At 46.7% G+C, this 19,123-nt stretch overlaps 1 protein-coding gene across 5 annotated transcripts in view; it reads right to left on the reverse strand.

Moving 5' to 3' along the window:
- The window catches only part of LOC144111063 (NSFL1 cofactor p47-like), a 92,251-nt gene extending 84,427 nt beyond the window's left edge, over positions 1–7,824 (reverse strand). For 2 of the 5 annotated variants that reach the window (XM_077644190.1, XM_077644187.1), the window contains exon 1: positions 7,654–7,821. In XM_077644190.1, coding sequence (XP_077500316.1) covers positions 7,654–7,764 — 111 coding nt within the window. In that variant the 5' untranslated portion in view covers positions 7,765–7,821. Of the gene's footprint in view, positions 1–7,653 lie in introns of all 5 variants that reach the window. The other 3 variants (XR_013309974.1, XM_077644189.1, XM_077644188.1) reach the window with 3 other exon arrangements.
- Between the last annotated feature and the right edge of the window lie 11,299 nt (positions 7,825–19,123).

The raw sequence follows: 19,123 nt of genomic DNA on the forward strand, positions 1-19,123 counted from the left end.
TGGCAGTTACTATGTTGTGTATGATGTCACCGAGCAGAGGGGAGCCTGCATTTTTAGAATGGAGAGCTCTAAGTACACTTAAGGAGTCTGTGTAGATAATAGCATTTTTGAGGTTCTCACTTAGTATTTTTTCTATGGTCATCCATACTGCGTAGCACTCCGCAGTGAAGATGGAGGAACACTGTGGTAGTCTTACTATTTGCTCCGAATTTCCTCGCACCACTGCGCTTCCTACGCAACAATCTGCTTTTGATCCATCAGTATAAAATTCTGTAAAACTGCTGTATTTTTCTTCAAGGGCACGGAATTCTTGTAATATATGTTGCTGTGGAGTTCGCTTTTTACGGAAATGTGCAAGAGTGAGGTCACAGATTACAGGGAAATTGAACCATGGAGGCAGTGGACCACGTCTTCGAGCAACGCCAGGTAATGCATCCATTACGCCGAGGTTTTTGCACATATCTTCAAAACGCAGGAGAAGTGGCCTTATAGCTAATGGTTTGTTGTTAAATAGTGTTCTAGATGGGCACTTTGTGACTATTTGGTGACAAATATGTTTAGGTAGTGAACGGATTTTTAAAACGTACGAGCAAGTGAGCATGGTTCTTCTCTCAGTAAGCGACGGCTCGTTGGCTTCCACATAAAGACTGTTTATCGGTGACGTCCTGTATGCACCGGTGGAAAGACGCAAGCCTAAATTGTGTACTGGGTCTAGCCGTTTAAGGTACGATTGCCTCGCTGATCCATAAACTATGCATCCGTAATCTAATGTAGAACGTACTACAGAGCGATGAATCCGTAAAAGACAAGTCCTATCAGAACCCCAATGTTTTCGTGAAAGTACTTTTAATATACACAGAGATTTAGAAGCTTTCTTTTTGAGTATGTTTATGTGTGGTAGGAATGTGAGCTTTTTATCATAAGCCATTCCTAGAAATTTGTGCTCATCTTTAATTGGTAGTGGGACTTCATTTAAATACAAGGAGGGATCAGTGTGCAGTCCTCTTCTAAGCGAAAAAAGAACAGCTACTGACTTTTGCGTGCAAAACTTGAAACCGTTTCTGTCTGCCCATGTTGTTAGTTTATTTACTGTTATCTGTATTTGCCTCTCACACGATGTGATGCTAGAGGATGTGCAAGCAATCTGGAGATCGTCGACGTAGACAGAATACATGATAGACTTTGGCATTATTTTTGCTAGGGAATTCATTTTTACTATAAAAAGCGTGGTGCTTAAAATGCACCCCTAAGGCACGCCGTTCTCTTGAATGAAATTTTTAGAAAGAGTGGCACCCAGGCGTACTTGAAATGAACGGTTGGTCAAAAAGTCACTCAAGCATTTTAGCATTCTACCATAGATTCCGAGGTCTCCAAGGTCCCGCAGTATGCCAAACCTCCATGTGGTGTCATAGGCTTTCTCTAAATCGAAAAAGACCGCAAGGCAGTGTTGCTGGTGTATAAATGCTTCTCGGACTGTGTTCTCTAGGCGGACTAGATGGTCGGTTGTAGAGCACGCCTTTTTAAACCCACACTGATGGATGTCAAGAAGATCACGAGATTGTAATATAAAAATTAATCTAATGTTAAGGATGCTTTCGAAAGATTTGGCAAGTACGCTTGTTAGGGCTATAGGTCTGTAATTGCCAGGGGCGGTAGGTACTTTTCCCGGCTTCAACAACGGTACAATTATGGCTTTTTTCCATGCCTCTGGAATCTCTCCTGATAACCATATTTTGTTCAAAAATTTCAGAAGCGAGTCTACAGCATGTTCGGACAAGTGGGCAAGCATTTCGTAATGGACTTCATATGGTCCTGGTGCAGTTTGTTTACCCAAAGAAAGTACACTGTTAATTTCTTGTAGTGTAAATGGGCTATTATATGCTTCGTGAGCACTGCCCTTTATCGGCAGTCTTTCTTTTTCGGCTGTGTCTTTATATTTTAAAAATGATTCTGTATAGTTAGAGGAACTAGATACAGTGGAAAAATGTTCGCCTATTATATCTGCTTGTTCTTTTATATTTGTCTGTACACCAGGGGCGGTCAGAAGAGGAACTGTGAATGGAGAGTAGCGACCATCCATTTTGTGTACTGCCTCCCATATTTTTTTCGAAGAGACTTGGCTGTTTATCGAGGAAATGAAACGCTGCCAGGATGATTTTTTGGCATTTCGACGTATGTACCGCACTTTTGCTCTTGCTTTTTTAAAGTTTATAAGGTTCTCCTGTGTGGGGTATCGGCGAAATATACCAGAAGCCTTATTTTATTGTTTTTTTCCTTCTTTGCAATCTCGTGTCCACCACATTTTATGGTTGCGTTGTACTATTCCTGAAGATTGGGGGATAGCCAAGCGTGCGGCAGAAAGAATGCAATTTGTGAACTTTTCATTTATTTCATTTACATTAAGATTTTCTAACGTAATATTTTCTAACGTGGCTGCTGTTCTAAACAGCTACCAGTCTGCTAAATTGAACTTCCAACACCGTGGTTTTGTCTGGGTGACTGATGGTGGGGATGACAGGCAGATTTTAACAGGGAGATGATCGCTTCCGTACGGGTTGTCTAAGACATCCCATTTAAAATCGTTAAAAACTGAAGGAGAGCTAAAAGACAAATCTAAAACACTCATTTTTCCTGAACTAGGAGAGCAATAAGTAGGTTTACCGGTGTTCAATAAAAAAATATTGTTGGATAGTATAAAATCCTCAATAACCTGACCTCTGCTATCGGTTTTCTCACTGCCCCAGAAACAAGAGTGTGCATTAAAATCGCCGACTATCAAGTATGGCTCCGGTAACTGTTGTAAAAGGCTCTCTAATTCATGCTGTCTTACTTCGAGATGTGGTTGAAGATATACACTACAAATTGTAATGGTTTTGTAACCAACCACGGTGGCTGCTACGGCTTCGAACCTAGTTTTGAGTTTGATCTCGCTAGCTGCTACACCAGCTTGCACAATGATTCCTACGCCTCCCGAGAGTCTGCTCGCCCCTCTCGGTCACGGCGGAAGACAGTATACTTCTTTAGCACCTTTGTGTGCTGAGGGCCTAGATTGGTTTCCTGGGCACATAAAGCAATAGGAGAAATTGTGTATAAAATGTCTTTTATGTCGTTATAGTTATTTACGAGACCTCTGCAGTTCCAGTGTATTATGAAAGCCATCTTAATGTTGTGTGCGTGTGTGCAGATAAAATTAGATTAACTTTGATTTGGCCCCTTGACTCGGAGCCTCACATTTTTTTGATCGATCCAAAGACCTCCGCCGTCCGTCCGATGTGGACGGCACGGGGCTGCCCCGGGTCGTGTCCATCGCCTCAGCAGAGGCGCTGGACGACCGTGGATGCACGCTGACTTTTGAGTAAGACCTCGACCTGTGGGAAGAGGTCTTGAGGCCCGCTGACCCGGGGGTCTGCGCAGCCTGCTTTGGGGTTGGCGGAGTAGTATCAGCTACTCCACCAGGGGGCGCGGATGGCCCTGCCATAGGCCCACTGCGTGCGGCCTGGACAGGTGCCGAAGCCTGGTGTGATGCGCCGTGCCCACGCACCACATCGGCGAAGGTTGTTTTCGCAGTGAAGGAGAATCGGTTTGTTTCGGTGTATCGCCTTCTCGCTTCCTTGAAAGAAATGTTTTCAGTGGTTTTCAGAGTAATTATTTCTTTTTCTTTTTTCCAGGACGGAGAAGCCCTGGAGTATGCAGCATGGTCTCCCTCACAATTTGTGCACCGCGGGGCAGCAACACATTCATCTGACTGGTGGTCCTTCGAGGAGCACTTCGCGCAAGTTTCGCGGCCGCGACAACTCTGTGAGACGTGGCCGAACCTCTGGCAATTGAAACATCTGCGTAGGTTGGGTATATATGGCCTTACATTTATTTTCAGGTACCCGACTTCAATGCTTTCAGGTAGTGTGCTGGTGTTGAAAGTCAGGATCATGTGTTTCGTATCTATTTCCTTGTTATCCTTCCGGATATTTATCCGCTGAACATTTATGACATCTTGGTCGGCAAGGCCTTCAAGCATTTCTTTTTCAGAGAGGTGAACAAAATCAATTTCTGATATGACGCCTCGGACTGTGTTCAAAGATCGGTGTGACGTGATGGAGACAGGAATCTCCCCTATCGATAAAATGTTTGCAAGTTTCGAGTGCTGGACAGTGTCACGTATTTCGAGCAGTAAGTTGCCACTAGCCATTTTTGATACCTTGTGCCCAAACCCCAAGGTATCTGTCAGGCACATTGATACTACGAATGGGGAAATCAGTCTTGCTTGTTGTTCTTCAGCTTTGCTGTGAATGACATAAAATTTTGGGAATGACGCTTTTCTTTTTTGAAAAAAATCTTCATCGTTCCGCCCTCTTTTTAGAGAGCGATCAGGTTGGGAATGGAGGGGAGCCATAAAAAAATTTAGTTTTTCAGCCACGGTGCCAGCCAGCCATCACGGAGCCCAACAAGGGGACGGGTCAGCAACTTGCACGCAAGTCCTGCCCACGCCAGCTGTACACCTCAACTATAACCAAATATGACGAAACCCAGGGTAGTTCGCCACACAAGGTTAACCCTAGCCGCCCATGAAGAAATGAAAAAACCAAGGAACGACGAGGAGACAGGACAGTAGTCAGAAAGAAGACAGGAAAGTAAAAGATGTAGAGGAGCACAGGAAAAGGCGACAGCCAATTTCCCCAGGTCGGCTCAGGCCAGAGGTGCCGTCTACAGGAAGCTGGGGCCAAAGTGGTGTGTTGCCTCCGCCGAGGGGCCTTAAAGGTCCAAACGCTCGGCATCGGCTCAACCACCAGGATCCCCTTTTCCCCGGACACGGCGATGCCACGCACGGCGAGGCGCGGGTGCTCGGGTCCGTGGTGATGCACTGTTCACCATCATCCCCTGCGGGGATATCCCTGCGGATGCTCGGGAACCCGTGGTGTCGCCACTCACCAACGCCTGCAAGTTGCAGACGCCCCCTTTCGGGGAGCTCTCGCACTGTTTCATCTGAGGAGCCAAACAATGGCTTCAACATCAAAATTCTGTACAGGTCACATGAGGCACAAAAAAAAAATGCTATATAATCGCTGCTTCATTGTTTTAATTCATTATAGTGGATAGGCCAGCATGTGTGAAGATCAAGAACGACAACCAATTAAGAAGCAGCAATTATATTGCATTTTTTAATACCTCCCATGGCCTATAGTGAACCTTGATGTCACAGCCCCCTGTTAAGCTACTGAAACTGAAACAGCGTGAGAGAAGGAACTTAGTTATTAAACACAAGAAAATATGCAGATGAGAACTTGGTTTCTATGCTCCTCTAATAGTGCAGAGGCCGTTTGGTTTGAGCAAGCTGGGGTCAGAGACTTATTTTCTCGAGAATTTCACCCCTGAGATGCTGAGCACAAGGCCAGGGGAAAGCTTGTGTCTATTAGAAAACCAACCCAGAAGCACTGGGGATTGAGCCCTGCATCTGCTGCACATGGGGCAGACACTCAAATCACTCCACCGCTGTGGTAACTCACCAGAGTGACCACTTTACTAGTGGTCACTTTACTAGTGGGTAACCACTTTACAGAGTGGTCACTTAATTAGTGGGTAACCAGAGAGCAATAAAATTTGATTCTTGGATATCCAACCGTTTTTCAAAGATGAGTACATATGCTGGCATTATGAGCTTCAAAACAAGGCCTTTTTTACGTGCAACCATTTGAATACCAATAAAGGGCCACTGAAATCAAACTGAAATTGACGTGTGTTGTGTTGGCGTGTTTTTCTAATGCTAAACAGACCAATTTCACTGAAATATGGTGCTGTCTATATAGGCTAGAAAAGGCAAAAAAATTAAATATAGGTTCCACCACCACAGGCCATTTTCAAAGCACACTGATGGTGACGTCGAGGCAGTTTTTAGGGAGCAGGTCCCCAAGGAAGGCTACACGACCTTTTGCTTCCAAACGGTGACCACAGAGTCCTTTCAGTGCAACAGCACAAGGAATTCTAATCTCGAATCTGTTGTCTGAGTGTCTGAAGCCAGCTGCGCCACACCTGGGTTTCGAACCCACAGAGGCGCAGACAGATCAGTTTTGCTGGCCACTCAAGAGAGCGCTACGCTATCACCGCAACCTATCACCCGTCATGTTTAGCTGTCACTCTCTCGCGCTGTGCACTGCATGTCGTCGTCTTCACCTTCCATCTGTGTGCAATGGATCCAGAATACACCAATCTCGCAATGACCAAATCACCAATTTGGCCAACCTTTACCTGAAGCCTGACATTGAAACCCTAGCTTCAAACCGAAAGCGAAATGAAACACGACATGCTCATGCGCATACTTCGCATTTGGCCAAGTAGGCTAACTCGGCTGTAATTTTTTTGGTCTTGACATCACGAGTATGAATTGAGCGCTGGAAAAATACCTTCTACATCCAATTTGCTGCTGAACATAAACCAGCATTGCCAGAAAGAGGTGTAGAACCAAATTTACTGATAGCAAGAACTGGATGGAGTTGCCTTCAGCGTCCCTTCACAAACTAGAGCCACATTAGACCAGCTGGCTTTCTGTCGTCACCAATGCAAGTGCTTGGACAATACCACCATCATCAGGCAGCGTCCACAGCCAGTGCCTATCCACAAAAGGAAGAGGCCTGCGGGAGCGGCATCTGTTTCCCCCTCGGAAAAAAAAAAGGGGGGGGGGGGGGAATTTGTGTGCAATGACAGTTGTTGGCCATGAGAATATGAAAAGGTGACGCACGCAACGGTTTTCGCTGAAAAGTGTTTGTGGATACGGCATAAGGATCCTTTGATGTTTTTCTCTCAGTCCTTCACATTTTATTACTGATTAGCCGCGTTCCTTGTATGGCGTCTTTCAGACTCATCCCTAATCCGATCCACCAATGCTGTCATGAGCACACAACTTCCCTCTGCGGTCGGCGGCGTGATCATTACCGCTAGGTTTCGCCAGTCTTCAGTGGCATTCAGAAGTATTGTGTCCTGTAGAAGAACGGCAAATTTGGCGAGTGTGTCCTGTCCTGCTCGCTGCTCCACCGCCCGCGTTCAATCGTTCGAGCTGGCCTTACGAAATTATGTATTTACAAGCGCCAATGCTACAAGGAACACCTGCAAGTGCGCCACACAGCATTTTTACAAAACTTCCACTCACGGCAGTTACAAAAAAGTGCCTCAAAATTGAGCGATATACGGACGAGGCACCAGTTTTCGCTAGCCTGCATCACAACACAATCACACCGAGAGCGCGCAAACTCCAGCTCAAGACGCTGGCAGCCCCGGCAACACCCTAGTAAAAAAACGCTGTAGGTTAGGTTACCAACGAGAATTCATCAAGACCGACAGAGAATAATAGGCGTGCACGTCTTGGCCTCGCGAACACGGGAGATATGGATGAACTCGCAGAATTACCGCACTGGTCAGTATTCTCTCAATATCCTTCCAAGAAAACAGGGCGAAGGGAGGCACATCTTTGGACAAAGTTTTCTGGTCAGCTAGGTTGTTAGCGTAGATTCTTGAGGTGCTGTCATCGCGATGACCACGCAAAGGCGGCGAAAACCGGGCTTGGATTTGGCAGGCACAGAAACTTGGCCGGGCGTACACGTCAGTTACATCCAGAGCAACGAAACGGCTCTATTATTTCCACCCTCCGGTGAAGACAGTGCTCACCTGGAGGTTCCAAGACGCGGACTCGAGACATAGCTTGGCCCGGGAACTGTCAGCACCAGTGACACCGCAGAATTGAGCGATCAAATCTGAATGCTCGCCGCTATCCGCCATACCGCTCGCATACAGAAAACCAGCAATTGTTCGCTGGAAAACATAGTGCGGACTACTCATAGACGGCACATGCATTCAAGTGGAACGCTTGCGCAGCATGCGAGCACACTCAACACAACCACAGCTAAAGCGCTCGCATCGCTAAAGATACATTTACATGTAAAAAAGATTTTTTACAGCATCCAGTACTTTATTGACAAATAATTAAGCATGTAGAAATCTAATTCTAGGCGGGTATTTTGCTGGGCGTATTGGTTATTTCCCTGCTTATTTCGGTCAACGCATTTTGTTTGTTTGTTTGTTTATTTGTTTGTTTGTTTGTTTGTTTGTTTGTTTGTTTGTTTGTTTGTTTCGATGCTGCTTGGAGAAAGTTCATTGCACTAAAATACAATGGGGCGGAATCAGTGGCCCCCTAACAGAGGGCGACCTCCCCCACAGTCAGGGGGCGCTGTCTTCATCTGCAGGATAGCGTTCCTGTACATGCATATACAGGAACACTACTGAAGGTGTGAACTACATTTCATCAGTTATAGCTGAGTCATTGCAGAAAGACGATAGAGTAATCATCCCAAATGAGGGAGCAACACAGGACACCACAATAGAAAACAGCGTGGAACTGACGAATCTTAACTGGAAAAAGGCGGAAGCAAATATTCCAAGATGTACGTACGTCCGCAGGGATCGACGAAATTCCAATCAAGCTAATTAATGAACTTGGCCCAAGACGCAAGGAAACGCTGACAAAAGTATTGGAGGCAGTCATAACAAATCAGCAAATCCCGCACAGCTGGAAACAGAGTAAAATGAATTTGATTTATAAAGGGAGAGGCAATAAGACGAACATAAAATCCTTCCGACCAATTACGATAACATCAGTTACATACAGGCTGGCGATGCAGGCGGTGAAAATAAAAATACAGTCATGGGTAGAAAGTAATAGAATACTCTGAGAAATTCAGAACGGGTTCAGAAATGGTAGGCGCTTAGATGATTGCCTGTTCGTGCTTACCCAGTGCATAGAAATAGCTAAGGCGGAAAACAGACCTCTGTATTTAGCCTTCCTGGACATAAGCGGTGCATACGACAACGTGAACAGGGAACTCATGTGGAACATATTAAAAGGTGAAAGTGTCGGCCAGTCCTGAGGTAATTAATTTTCTACAGGAAATATATAGAGAAAATGAAGTTGAAATAACATGAGGAGGAATTAAGAGTACAACAACTACCCAGGTACACAACGGATTAAGGCAAGGTTGTCCTCTATCACCGCTGCTGTTCATGCTTTATATGATCAGTATGGAAAGAAGGCTACAAGGAAGCAATCTAGGTTATGATCTGTCGTACACATTAGGCGGAAAGGTTGTTGAGCAACGACTACCGGGTTTAATGTATGCGGACGATATTGTACTGTTAGCAGATAGCCAGGAAGATTTGCAAACTATGGTTAATTGCTGTGGAGACGAAGGAGACAGTCTAGGTTTCAATTTTAGCGCAACTAAGTCAGGTGTGGTGGTTTTCAACGGTACAATTAACTGATCAGGAGCTTACAAGGCCATGACCCAGCAAACAACGTACCTCCCCAGGAGCGCCCAGAGAGGATGGAATGTCCCAGTCCCAGTAAAACATTTATCGAACATTTCCAGGCCGTAGAGGCAGGACATAGAAACACAAGCAAAAGGGAAGTGCGCCCACTAATGTTCTAGAAACGTTTTTTTTTTTTAGGGTGGTAAGCAGAAACAAAAACACCCAGAACCGTCGGCTGGAAGCAGCAGGTTGCCCGACGAGACTGCTATCCAGTGTCGCAGAAAGGATTCTGCAAGCACCTAGAGGCAGAAAATATGTCACCACAACATCAGAATAAAGGAAGCCGTAAGCGGTCATTCCTTGCATTAATGGCATTTCCCACAGTCTCAAAAGTGCTCATGTCAGCACCCAACAAGTTAAGGAGCCTGTGCGCCAAAGTCAACAGCGAGCAAAGAAAAAAATCAATGCAAGAAAAAACACCGGAAAAAAACAAGTGAAATGTGTGAAAAGCGGGGTTTATGAAATACCTCTGTCATGCGGACGCACATACATTGGTCAAACAGGGCGCTGTTTGTATAAACGGCTTCTTGAGCAGAAAAGATCCCCAAAGGGCGCCATCAGCAGTGAATTAGCAAAACATTGCAGAGAGCATGAATGCGCTCCGCAGCAAATCAACACAATGGTCATCCCGTCGTATTTTGATCAATGGACCAGGGAGGTTGAAGAAGCCTTCAACATCCGACCAAAGAGCGACGTACGTGTCTGCATACCTTCAATAGCGCTTCGTGACAGAGAAATTGATTTTCTGCGTGCGATGTCTTAATATTTAACCACGTGTACATCTTATGCGTTTTTCATGCTTCTTTCTTTTCCTTCTTATACGAGCGAGATGTATATATTCGACGAACGTGCATTAAAAATCTGGTTGTTATTCAGCGTCGTGTCCCACCTCTCTCTTTGTCTCGTGCTGCGCTGCTCCCGTCACAAGATCATGCATCAACCAGCCCAAATTTTCACCTTGTTAAAGCACATATCATGTAAACAGTTAAGTCTGAATGGCCTAGCCATCAAGCATACACGCGAGTTGACAGATGTATTACAACATCTGTAACGTAAGCTCTATGTACAAATGTTATCGCAAAAAATAAGAGACAATCACAAGAAAGGTGGACAAGACAACGCGCTAACATTTGTACATAGAACTATGCACCAACTAGCCCCGCAACAAGTGTTACTTGAGTAACGTAAGCATGTACCTGAAATTTGGCACATATGTGCGCTTAGATGCCTGGAGTCTGCATGAAAAAGAAGAAATAATTTTATTGAGCCAGAACCGAGAAATCTAGCATTAACCTTTTGGGGCTCTCCCTGGGACGCACAACTTTTTGGACACGGCTAGCTGTGGGGACGTTTTTTGGACGTCTTCGGGGAAAATGAGAACCTCCTGAGGACATTCCAAATGTCCTGATGGGATATTTCTGGGAGATTATGAGGAGGTTTTGTGCTTGTTGGGGAAGTACCCTGAGTGGCCGAATACAAATATCTCGGGGTATGGGTAAACAAAGGGCATATGTACACAGAAAAGCATGAACAGTCTCATAGCAAAAGGGCGAAGAGATGCCGGGATAATGAAACATAAGGCATTGTGGGGGTACAACAGGTATGAAGTCCTCAGAGGTATTTGGAAAGGAATAATGGTGACGGGGCTTACTTTCGGGAATGCGGTTCTATGCTTAAGAGCTGAAGTTCAGTCGCGATTAGAAGTAATTCAGAAAACTGTTGGAAGATTAGCACTAGGTGCCCACGGGAAAACCACAAACGAGGCAGTACAGGGGGATATGGGCTGGGCAACGTTCGAAGCACGGGAAGCTCAGAGTAAAGTACTGTACGAAGAATGACTGAGGAAATTGGACGATAACAGGTGGGCAGCTAAGGTGTTTAAATACCTGTACAGAAAGAGCGTTGACACACATTGGTGGAAATGAACTAGAAAGCTGGCCAGTAAGTTTGCCAGAGACGAGGAAGGAGAAACAAAGAGCATTAAACCACAGGTTAAAAACGACGAAAGTAAAAATTGGTAAATTCAATAAAAAGAAGCATAGTGTAGAACTATATCGATGTTGGAAAAGGCACATCAGGAAGGAAACGTTTTATGATAACTCAAGAGGCAGTGCCCTCCTCTTTGAAGCAAGGTCAGGGTGTCTTAGAACGCGCAGCTACAAAAAGAAATTTAACGAAGACGACACATGTGGTGTGTGGTAAATCTGTAGAAGCAATAGAACACATCATTCTAAAATGTGATGGTATCCATCACGATGTCGATGCAGGCACAATCACTCTTCCTGAGTCCTTAGGGATTAGAGATAACAATGGTCATGCAAATATATCTGAGGTGGAAATTAGCAAAAAGCGATTGGAGGATTGGTGGCTCAAAAGAAGAGAAAAAAAGATGTAGCGCCAAATAGACGAGCACGGGAGGAAGACAAGAACGAACGCTACATCTTCTTTCTTCAAATATGTGTCAGCAACTCGCCCAGCAACAAGTTTTATTGAATCAAAAGCAGAGAGGTGACGTAAGTTTTAAAATGTAGGAAGACGTATTTTAAAGAAAATGGCGAATTTTATTAGCAACTTACGGCAGAGTTAAACAAAAATAAAGGAAAAAAAATTGAGCATGGCGGCAACTACCACTGCCTCGTTTCAAAGGGGACGCTCTATCTTCTATCCATCCATCGGTTCTCCACCTGTCTGTGGAGGACAGGGATCCTGAAGAAATCGGCACTGGAAACATACAGGATCTTTAAGCAGGAAATTGCCAAAGAAAATATATATGATAATTGTAGGGGAAGCTCTTTGTTGTTTGAGGCCAGGACTGGAGTTTTGCGGACTAAGACATACAGAGTCAGGTACCACGAGACAGACACGTTGCGCGTTGCGTGCGGAGAGGAGGAGGAAACGGCTGAGCACTTGATATTTTTCTGTAAAGGGCTTCACCCTACAGCGGAAAGCAGCGGGGCTGATTTACCCAAGGCATTAGGACAGTGAAGGGAAAGTAGATTTTAAGCGGGTAGAAGTAACCAAGCGAAGGTTATCTGATTGGTGGCTAAAATCAAGACAAGGGTAAAATTTCATGTCATGGCTAGGTGGCTTGAGCCACCACCCGATTTAAAGGGTTCAGCCGTATCCATCCATCCATCCATCCATCCATCGGTTGGCTCGTGACGCCGTCGGAGAAAGACGCTTTTTTCGGAGCTCCAGCGACTACGTCCGAAGTTAAGTGCTTTTGAAGCGAAAAGCTTCACTAGCAAAGCTATTACCGGGGCCAGTTGGTTGATCATTATGCGTAGGAATGCGCTAAAAGCGGCACAAGAAAACACACACACGACACAAGCGCAAACTAACAACTTTTTATTCCTTACGGAAGATGCGTTTATATAATAATAATAATTGGTTTTTTTTGGGAAAGGAAATGGCGCAGTATCTGTCTCATATATCTTTGGACACCTGAACCGCGCCGTAAGGGAAGGGATAAAAGAGGGAGTGAAAGAAGAAAGGAAGAATAGGTGCCGTAGTGGAGGGCTCCGGAATAATTTCGACCACCTGGGGATCTTTAACGGCCCCGCCGCGGTGGCTCAGTGGTTAGGGCGCTCGACTACTCATCCGGAGTTCCCGGGTTCGAACCCGACCGCGGCGGCTGCGTTTTTATGGAGGAAAAACGCTAAGGCGCCCGTGTGCTGTGCGATGTCAGTGCACGTTAAAGATCCCCAGGTGGTCGAAACTAATCCGGAGCCCTCTACTACGGCACCTATTTCTTCCTTTCTTCTTTCACTCCCTCCCTTATCCCTTCCCATACGGCGCGGTTCAGGTGTCCAACGATATATGAGACAGATACTGCGCCATTTCCTTTCCCCCAAAAACCAATTATTATTATTATTATTATCTTTAACGTGCACTGACATCGCACAGCACACGGGCGCCTTAGCGTTTTTCCTCCATAAAAACGCAGCCGCCGCGGTCGGGTTCGAACCCGGGAGCTCCGGATCAGTAGTCGAGCGCCCTAACCACTGAGCCACCGTGGCGGGGCGCGTTTATGTACGCAACGTCAGTTTTTTTTTTTTAAATGCAACCTTCCCATCATCAAACACGTGGCCATCACCGAAATTGACATGATAAGTGCAGATACTGTGTCGTGGTGATGGTAACGTGTTTGACGATGGGAAGGTTGCATTTTTCAAAAAAACTGACGTTGCGTATATAAACGCGGCGGCTGCGTTTTTATGGCGGAAAAACGCTAAGGCGCCCGTGTGCTGTGCGATGTCAGTGCACGTTAAAGATCCCCAGGTGGTCGAAATTATTCAGGAGCCCTCCACTACGGCACCTCTTCTTCCTTTCTTCTTTCATTCACTCCTTTATCGCTTCCCTTACGGCGCGGTTCAGGTGTCCAGCGATATATGAGACAGATACTGCGCCATTTCCTTTCCCCAAAAAACCAATTATTATTATTATTTATATAAACGCATCTTCCGTAAGGAATAAAAAGTTGTTAGTTTGTGCTTGTGTCGTGTGTGTTTGTTGTCTTCTTGTGCCACTTTTAGCGCATTCGTTCGCATAAGCTTCACTACGCTAGTCACACCGCGCTTCGCGCGAGCCGGCGTATGTCGGAGCACGAGTGACGTCACGCACAGCGCAGGTGGCCGCCGCCGACTCTTTCTCTGTCTCTCGCTCCCTAGTGACTACTGCGCATGCGCCACTGGTAGCACTGAGCCACAGGTGTTCCCCGCTCTCTTTCTTCTTTCCCTCCCTCCTTTATCCCTTCCTTTACGGCGCGGTTCGGGAGTCCACCGAGATATGTGAAACGGTTACTGTTCCATTTCCTTTCCTCAAAAACCTAACAAAACAAGTGAGCCGAAGGCATCCATAGAGTTCTTTATAATAATAATAATAATAATAATAATAATAATAATAATAATAATAATAATAATAATAATAATAATAATAATAATAATAATTGATTTCGGGGAAACGAAATGGCGCAGTATCTGTCTCATATATCGTTGGACACCTTAACCGCGCCGTAAGGGAAGGGATAAAGAAGGGAGTGAAAGAAGAAAGGAAGAGGTGCCGTAGTGGAGGGCTCCGGAATAATTTCGACTAGCTGGGTATCTTTAACGTGCACTGACATCGCACAGCACACGGGCGCCTTAGCGTTTTGCCTCCATTAAAACGCAGCCGCCGCGGTCGGTTTCGAACCCGGGAACTCCGGATCAGTAGCCGAGCGCCCTAACCATAGAGTTATTTGGCGTTGACAACTTTGGAAGGGACGTTCATTTTCATGGAAGGAAAGGCGCAAACCGGCTCCGTGGCTCAGTGGAGACCTTAATCTCGCTTCCATATACGCGGCTTGGTGTTGAACTGCAAAAGCCTGCTTTGATTGCGTTCCGCACACTGGATAGGCAGCGCGCCCTCCCTGCCCCCCTGGGAGGCGGCATACAGCGCTAATGCATTCTGGCCACATCTCGCTCTCTCACTACCGCCACATGTACCAAAACACGATTGAGGCGTCCGCATATCCAGGGAGCCAGTTATGCGCCTTTCCTTTCCTCAAAGCCATCGCCGTCTAGAACGTTGTCAACGCCAAAGCCAATGAACACAGTGAACGCCGACATCTTTCGCTTTGTATATCCTGGATTAGCTGAGCTAATCCCGATTAATTTTTTTTGGTATTTGCGCTTGTACATGCTGTAGGGGTGGTAGTTTTGAACCGTGTTAAGGGTAGGAAGGCTAGCGGAAGTATGTATGCCGAAGCTTTTGTGTAGGAATTTTGGCGAGCTTTTACGTTGCGCACGGGAGCCGCCGCGGTGGCTGAGTGGTTACGGCGCTCGGCTGCTGGCCCGAAAGACGCGTGTTCGATCCCGGCCGCGGCGGTCGAATTTCGATGGAGGCGACATTCTAGAGGCCCGTGTACTGTGCGATGTCAGTGCACGTTAAAGAACCCCAGGTGGTCGAAATTCCCGAAGCCCTTCACTACGCGTCGATTCTCATAGCCTGAGTCGCTTTGGGACGTTGAACACCAATAAGCCATAAACCATAAACGTTGCGCAGTGCCGAAGGCTTTTGATGTAAGAATTTTGGCGGGCTTTTACGTTGCGTAGCGCTGAAGGTTTTTGTGTAGGACATTTTAAACACAACAGCGAGCAGTTTGACAGGGACAACGAGGGAGACAAGACACACGCGAGCGCTCCCGAGTGTCTCCCTCGTTGTCCCTGTCAAACTGCTCGCTGTTCTGTTTAAAGGGGTGGAGACACCAAAAGTTTGGCTGGTGTGTTCTTTGTTTCAAACGTTGCGTAACACCGCAGGACGCGTGATGCACGCTGCGCAATTCATATAAGTGCGGTAAATAGTTTATTATTGCATTATTTATACTGAGCGATTTCGGTTTCTGAGCGCTGGAGTGTGCTGCGACGTTACGATCAGGGAAGAGTAGTAACCCTGGTCACATGGGCCCCAAAAGTTGTGACGCACGTGTTGCTGCGTCGTCTGCTTTCGTACACATGCTGTGCATAGCAGCGCCTTTCGAAATCATATGCTGACAAAATTGGTCTGCACTGCGATGTTCTGAGAAAAGCCAAGCGAGCGAGGAACGACACTGAGTCCTGAAACCAAGCGGCTCGCTTCGGCCGATCTCAATCGCCATATTGTGTATATATGCCAACGCGGTTTCTGCGTTGTATTTCACTTTGCCACGCCGACGCCGATGCTCGGCGGACGTCTGTGTCGGTGGCCCGTAGCTGACCCTGGTCACATTACAGCGACACGACGCCTCACTTTTCCTACCGACCAATACCCGTCTCCGTCTTCACTTCGTGCCGCCCGCGCAGCCGTGCTGCGAGACTGCTCAGGGTCCCATGGCTGCTGATTACGATATCTACTGATAGTTTAGCAAACAGTACGTGTATTCGCTAAATGAACGCTTCCAGACAACTTTACAGGGTTCAGAATAAACCGCACGAGTACGTTACTCCTCCAGAAATGCGCCCATGGCGACGACTGCATCTCGGCGCTACTTTTGTTTACATATCTGCATCTGTATACAGGCACCAATTGGGCGCGTCAGTTCGGCATGAATTGCAAGCTGCATTCCACTTAGGTTAAGCAAGCTCGTCTCTTTTGCGCCGATTGCAGGTTTACTTGTTTGCACAGTGCGATAACTGTGCAAGAATCGCCGAAGAATGCGAGCGCCAGCCTGGGGATTGCTTCATACCCAGGTTGTTGACAACGCATAGGACCGGCGTTTCTGACTCGTTTTAACCGCTTTTTTTTGCTTTTTCCGATGTGTCTAGTACTTGAATTTAAATGGACTTACCTAGAGGTATGCTCGGCACCATTTTAGATAAACAAAATGGCTTAATTTGTTGCCCTCAAGCGACGCCGACTACAGTAGCTGCCGCCGCGGGCGCCTGCAGCATTGACCGAAAGACTGGATCACACCGCCTAGCAGCGGCGCTTCCCGCTTGATGTATTTGCGTCTTATGATGTAAACAATCCTCGATTTAAGGTCACTGTTGTCAAAACTACGCTCGATGACCATATGTGTCCGCTAAAACTTGTCAACTCGCTCACCACAATCGCCGACATTGCGCATCATAGAGTTTCTTACTATTAACTAGAGGGAAAGCTGGCGCCCCGCCAATGGGAGTTTGCATGGAGCTTCCTCGAGACCACCTGTACCACCATGGGCGCTCTAAGCATCATGGGGCGGAGAGCTACCGACTGTAGAACTACAACTTTTGGCCAAAAAATAATGAAAACAAACGTTGTTTGATAATCAGGAATATCCTAGCATTCAATGTCCTGTCTGTAAATCGTAACAAACGAGCAGAAAAGCATTTAAAGGCAAAGTTTGCTCAAAATAAGCGATGGCTTGCTCTCCTATTGGCCAAGCATTGCAGACCACAAAAGCCAATATTTCGTGCTTAACAAGCGCACTTTTAAAACGAAATATGTTTCTGAAAAAATTGTTGTCGCTTCAACATTTTAAAAGGTTTTTCCACAGGATTTCGGAAAACAACAACCTTTTATTGGCATCGTGTTCTGTTGCGTTTTCGCTACTATGGCATTTGCACACTACTTTTACACCGAAGTCGTCTGCGCGCGGAGCGCCCAGTGGATACGGAATGAAACATGTTAGTAACGCCACTCTATAGTGCCTAGAATATTCTAGGCACTATAGCCACTCTGTGTTCCTGAAAAAAAAAAACCTACTGTCCCGCACCAAGTAGCTCATCGCCCCATGATGCTTTGCGCGGCCATGGAGGTTCAGGTGCAGCGCCGCCAGCTTTCCCTCTATAGCTAATAGTAAGAAACTCTGTAGCTTTATTCGATTCAGAGCTGGTTCACGGCACCAGTCCTGAAAAAGTGTCGCTGCTGCCAGCGCATTGCAGAACCAGTTCTGTGGTGCAGGTGCACCGAGTCAGCCGTGCCGCTTCTTATGCGCGACAATTTTCACTCGAGCGCGTGCAGGCAGCTCTTGTCGTCCTCGCGTGCAGTTCTCGCGTGTGTTTTTTGTGTGCGGTCGCATTCGTGCATAACGAAACTTGCGTTGTCTATGGAGTTGGCCATGGTCGACGACGGGGACATCACATTAGTTCCTTGTTATGGAGTAGTTCTACTCTTACGACCGTGAATACCAGGAAACCAACTCCGTGCTGTCCTTAATTGCCGCAACTCACGTGTTTGGACCGATTGCGGCCGAATTCCGAAGTACTGTAAAAGCGTAGTTGCAATTTCTACTTCAATTTCGAATTCATGAGTCTCTTCAGACTATCTAGAGAGTCGTTCGAAGAACTTTCGGCGCGCTTCAACGCCCTGCATATTTTCTGATGCCTGGGGGGGCGCCCACAAATTACCGTCGAGAGCCCGCCTAGCTCATTTAGCTATTTACAAGCAGTTTAAAAGCTACCTCGCTGCTTTGCGTGAGCCTCGGCATCCACGTAGCCGCAGCAGAATTAATGTCCAGGCAGCAACGAACCAGCAGCATCTGCCTGCATGCTAGCGCAGCAGGCAGAGGTACAGGCGCCGCCAAAACACGCCCGCGATTTGCCCTGCCCGTATTTTTCCAACAGCCCACACACCATTGTTGCGCATTCTGAAAAAAAAAATGTTTTGTGTGAACCCGCACGCACACGGACGGTAGTAGCTATGTGTTACAAGTAGCAGGTACAACAAAAAACACAGAAAGTTACCTGCTGTCGCGTATATTTCCGCGTCATTTTCTCGCAAAATGACATAGGACCCGTCGACGACAGCGAAGACCTCCCAATACTTACGAGCATGTTAACGTCGTCTGCTCAAATCTGTCTGCATGTGCACAACTTTCCCGCGCCTCCTTCGCGGACGGTGCCAAGGTTCCTTGCACCACAGCGACATCACGGCTGCGCCCAAATCAATCGCGGACAGTGGTGCAGGGGGCGTTGTGAATCGAGGACTTTGGTGCAGCGCACCGTGAACCGGTGCCAGCGGTGCAGAGAACCACGGCTGAATCGAACAAAGCTTATGTTGCACATACGAACCCGGCGGACTCGCTAGGCCTATTCGTATTGCAGGTGAGTCGACGAGTGAACATATGAAATTTAGTCGCTCGTTTCGCTTATTCGTATCACGGCGAAGGTGCAAACAAGAGAGTCATCGTCTCATCGACGTGCAGGTTTCACTCGGCTGCCTATATAAGGTGCTGGCTGATGCGTCAGCAACGGCATATATATGCCGATGAGCACACCGACAGATGAGTCGCCGAAGCAGCGCCACGCAGCGCCTCGCCGATGTCGCCGTTCATAGT

The sequence above is a fragment of the Amblyomma americanum genome, chromosome 11 (genome assembly GCF_052857255.1).
Source record: "Amblyomma americanum isolate KBUSLIRL-KWMA chromosome 11, ASM5285725v1, whole genome shotgun sequence".
NCBI lineage: Eukaryota > Metazoa > Arthropoda > Arachnida > Ixodida > Ixodidae > Amblyomma > Amblyomma americanum.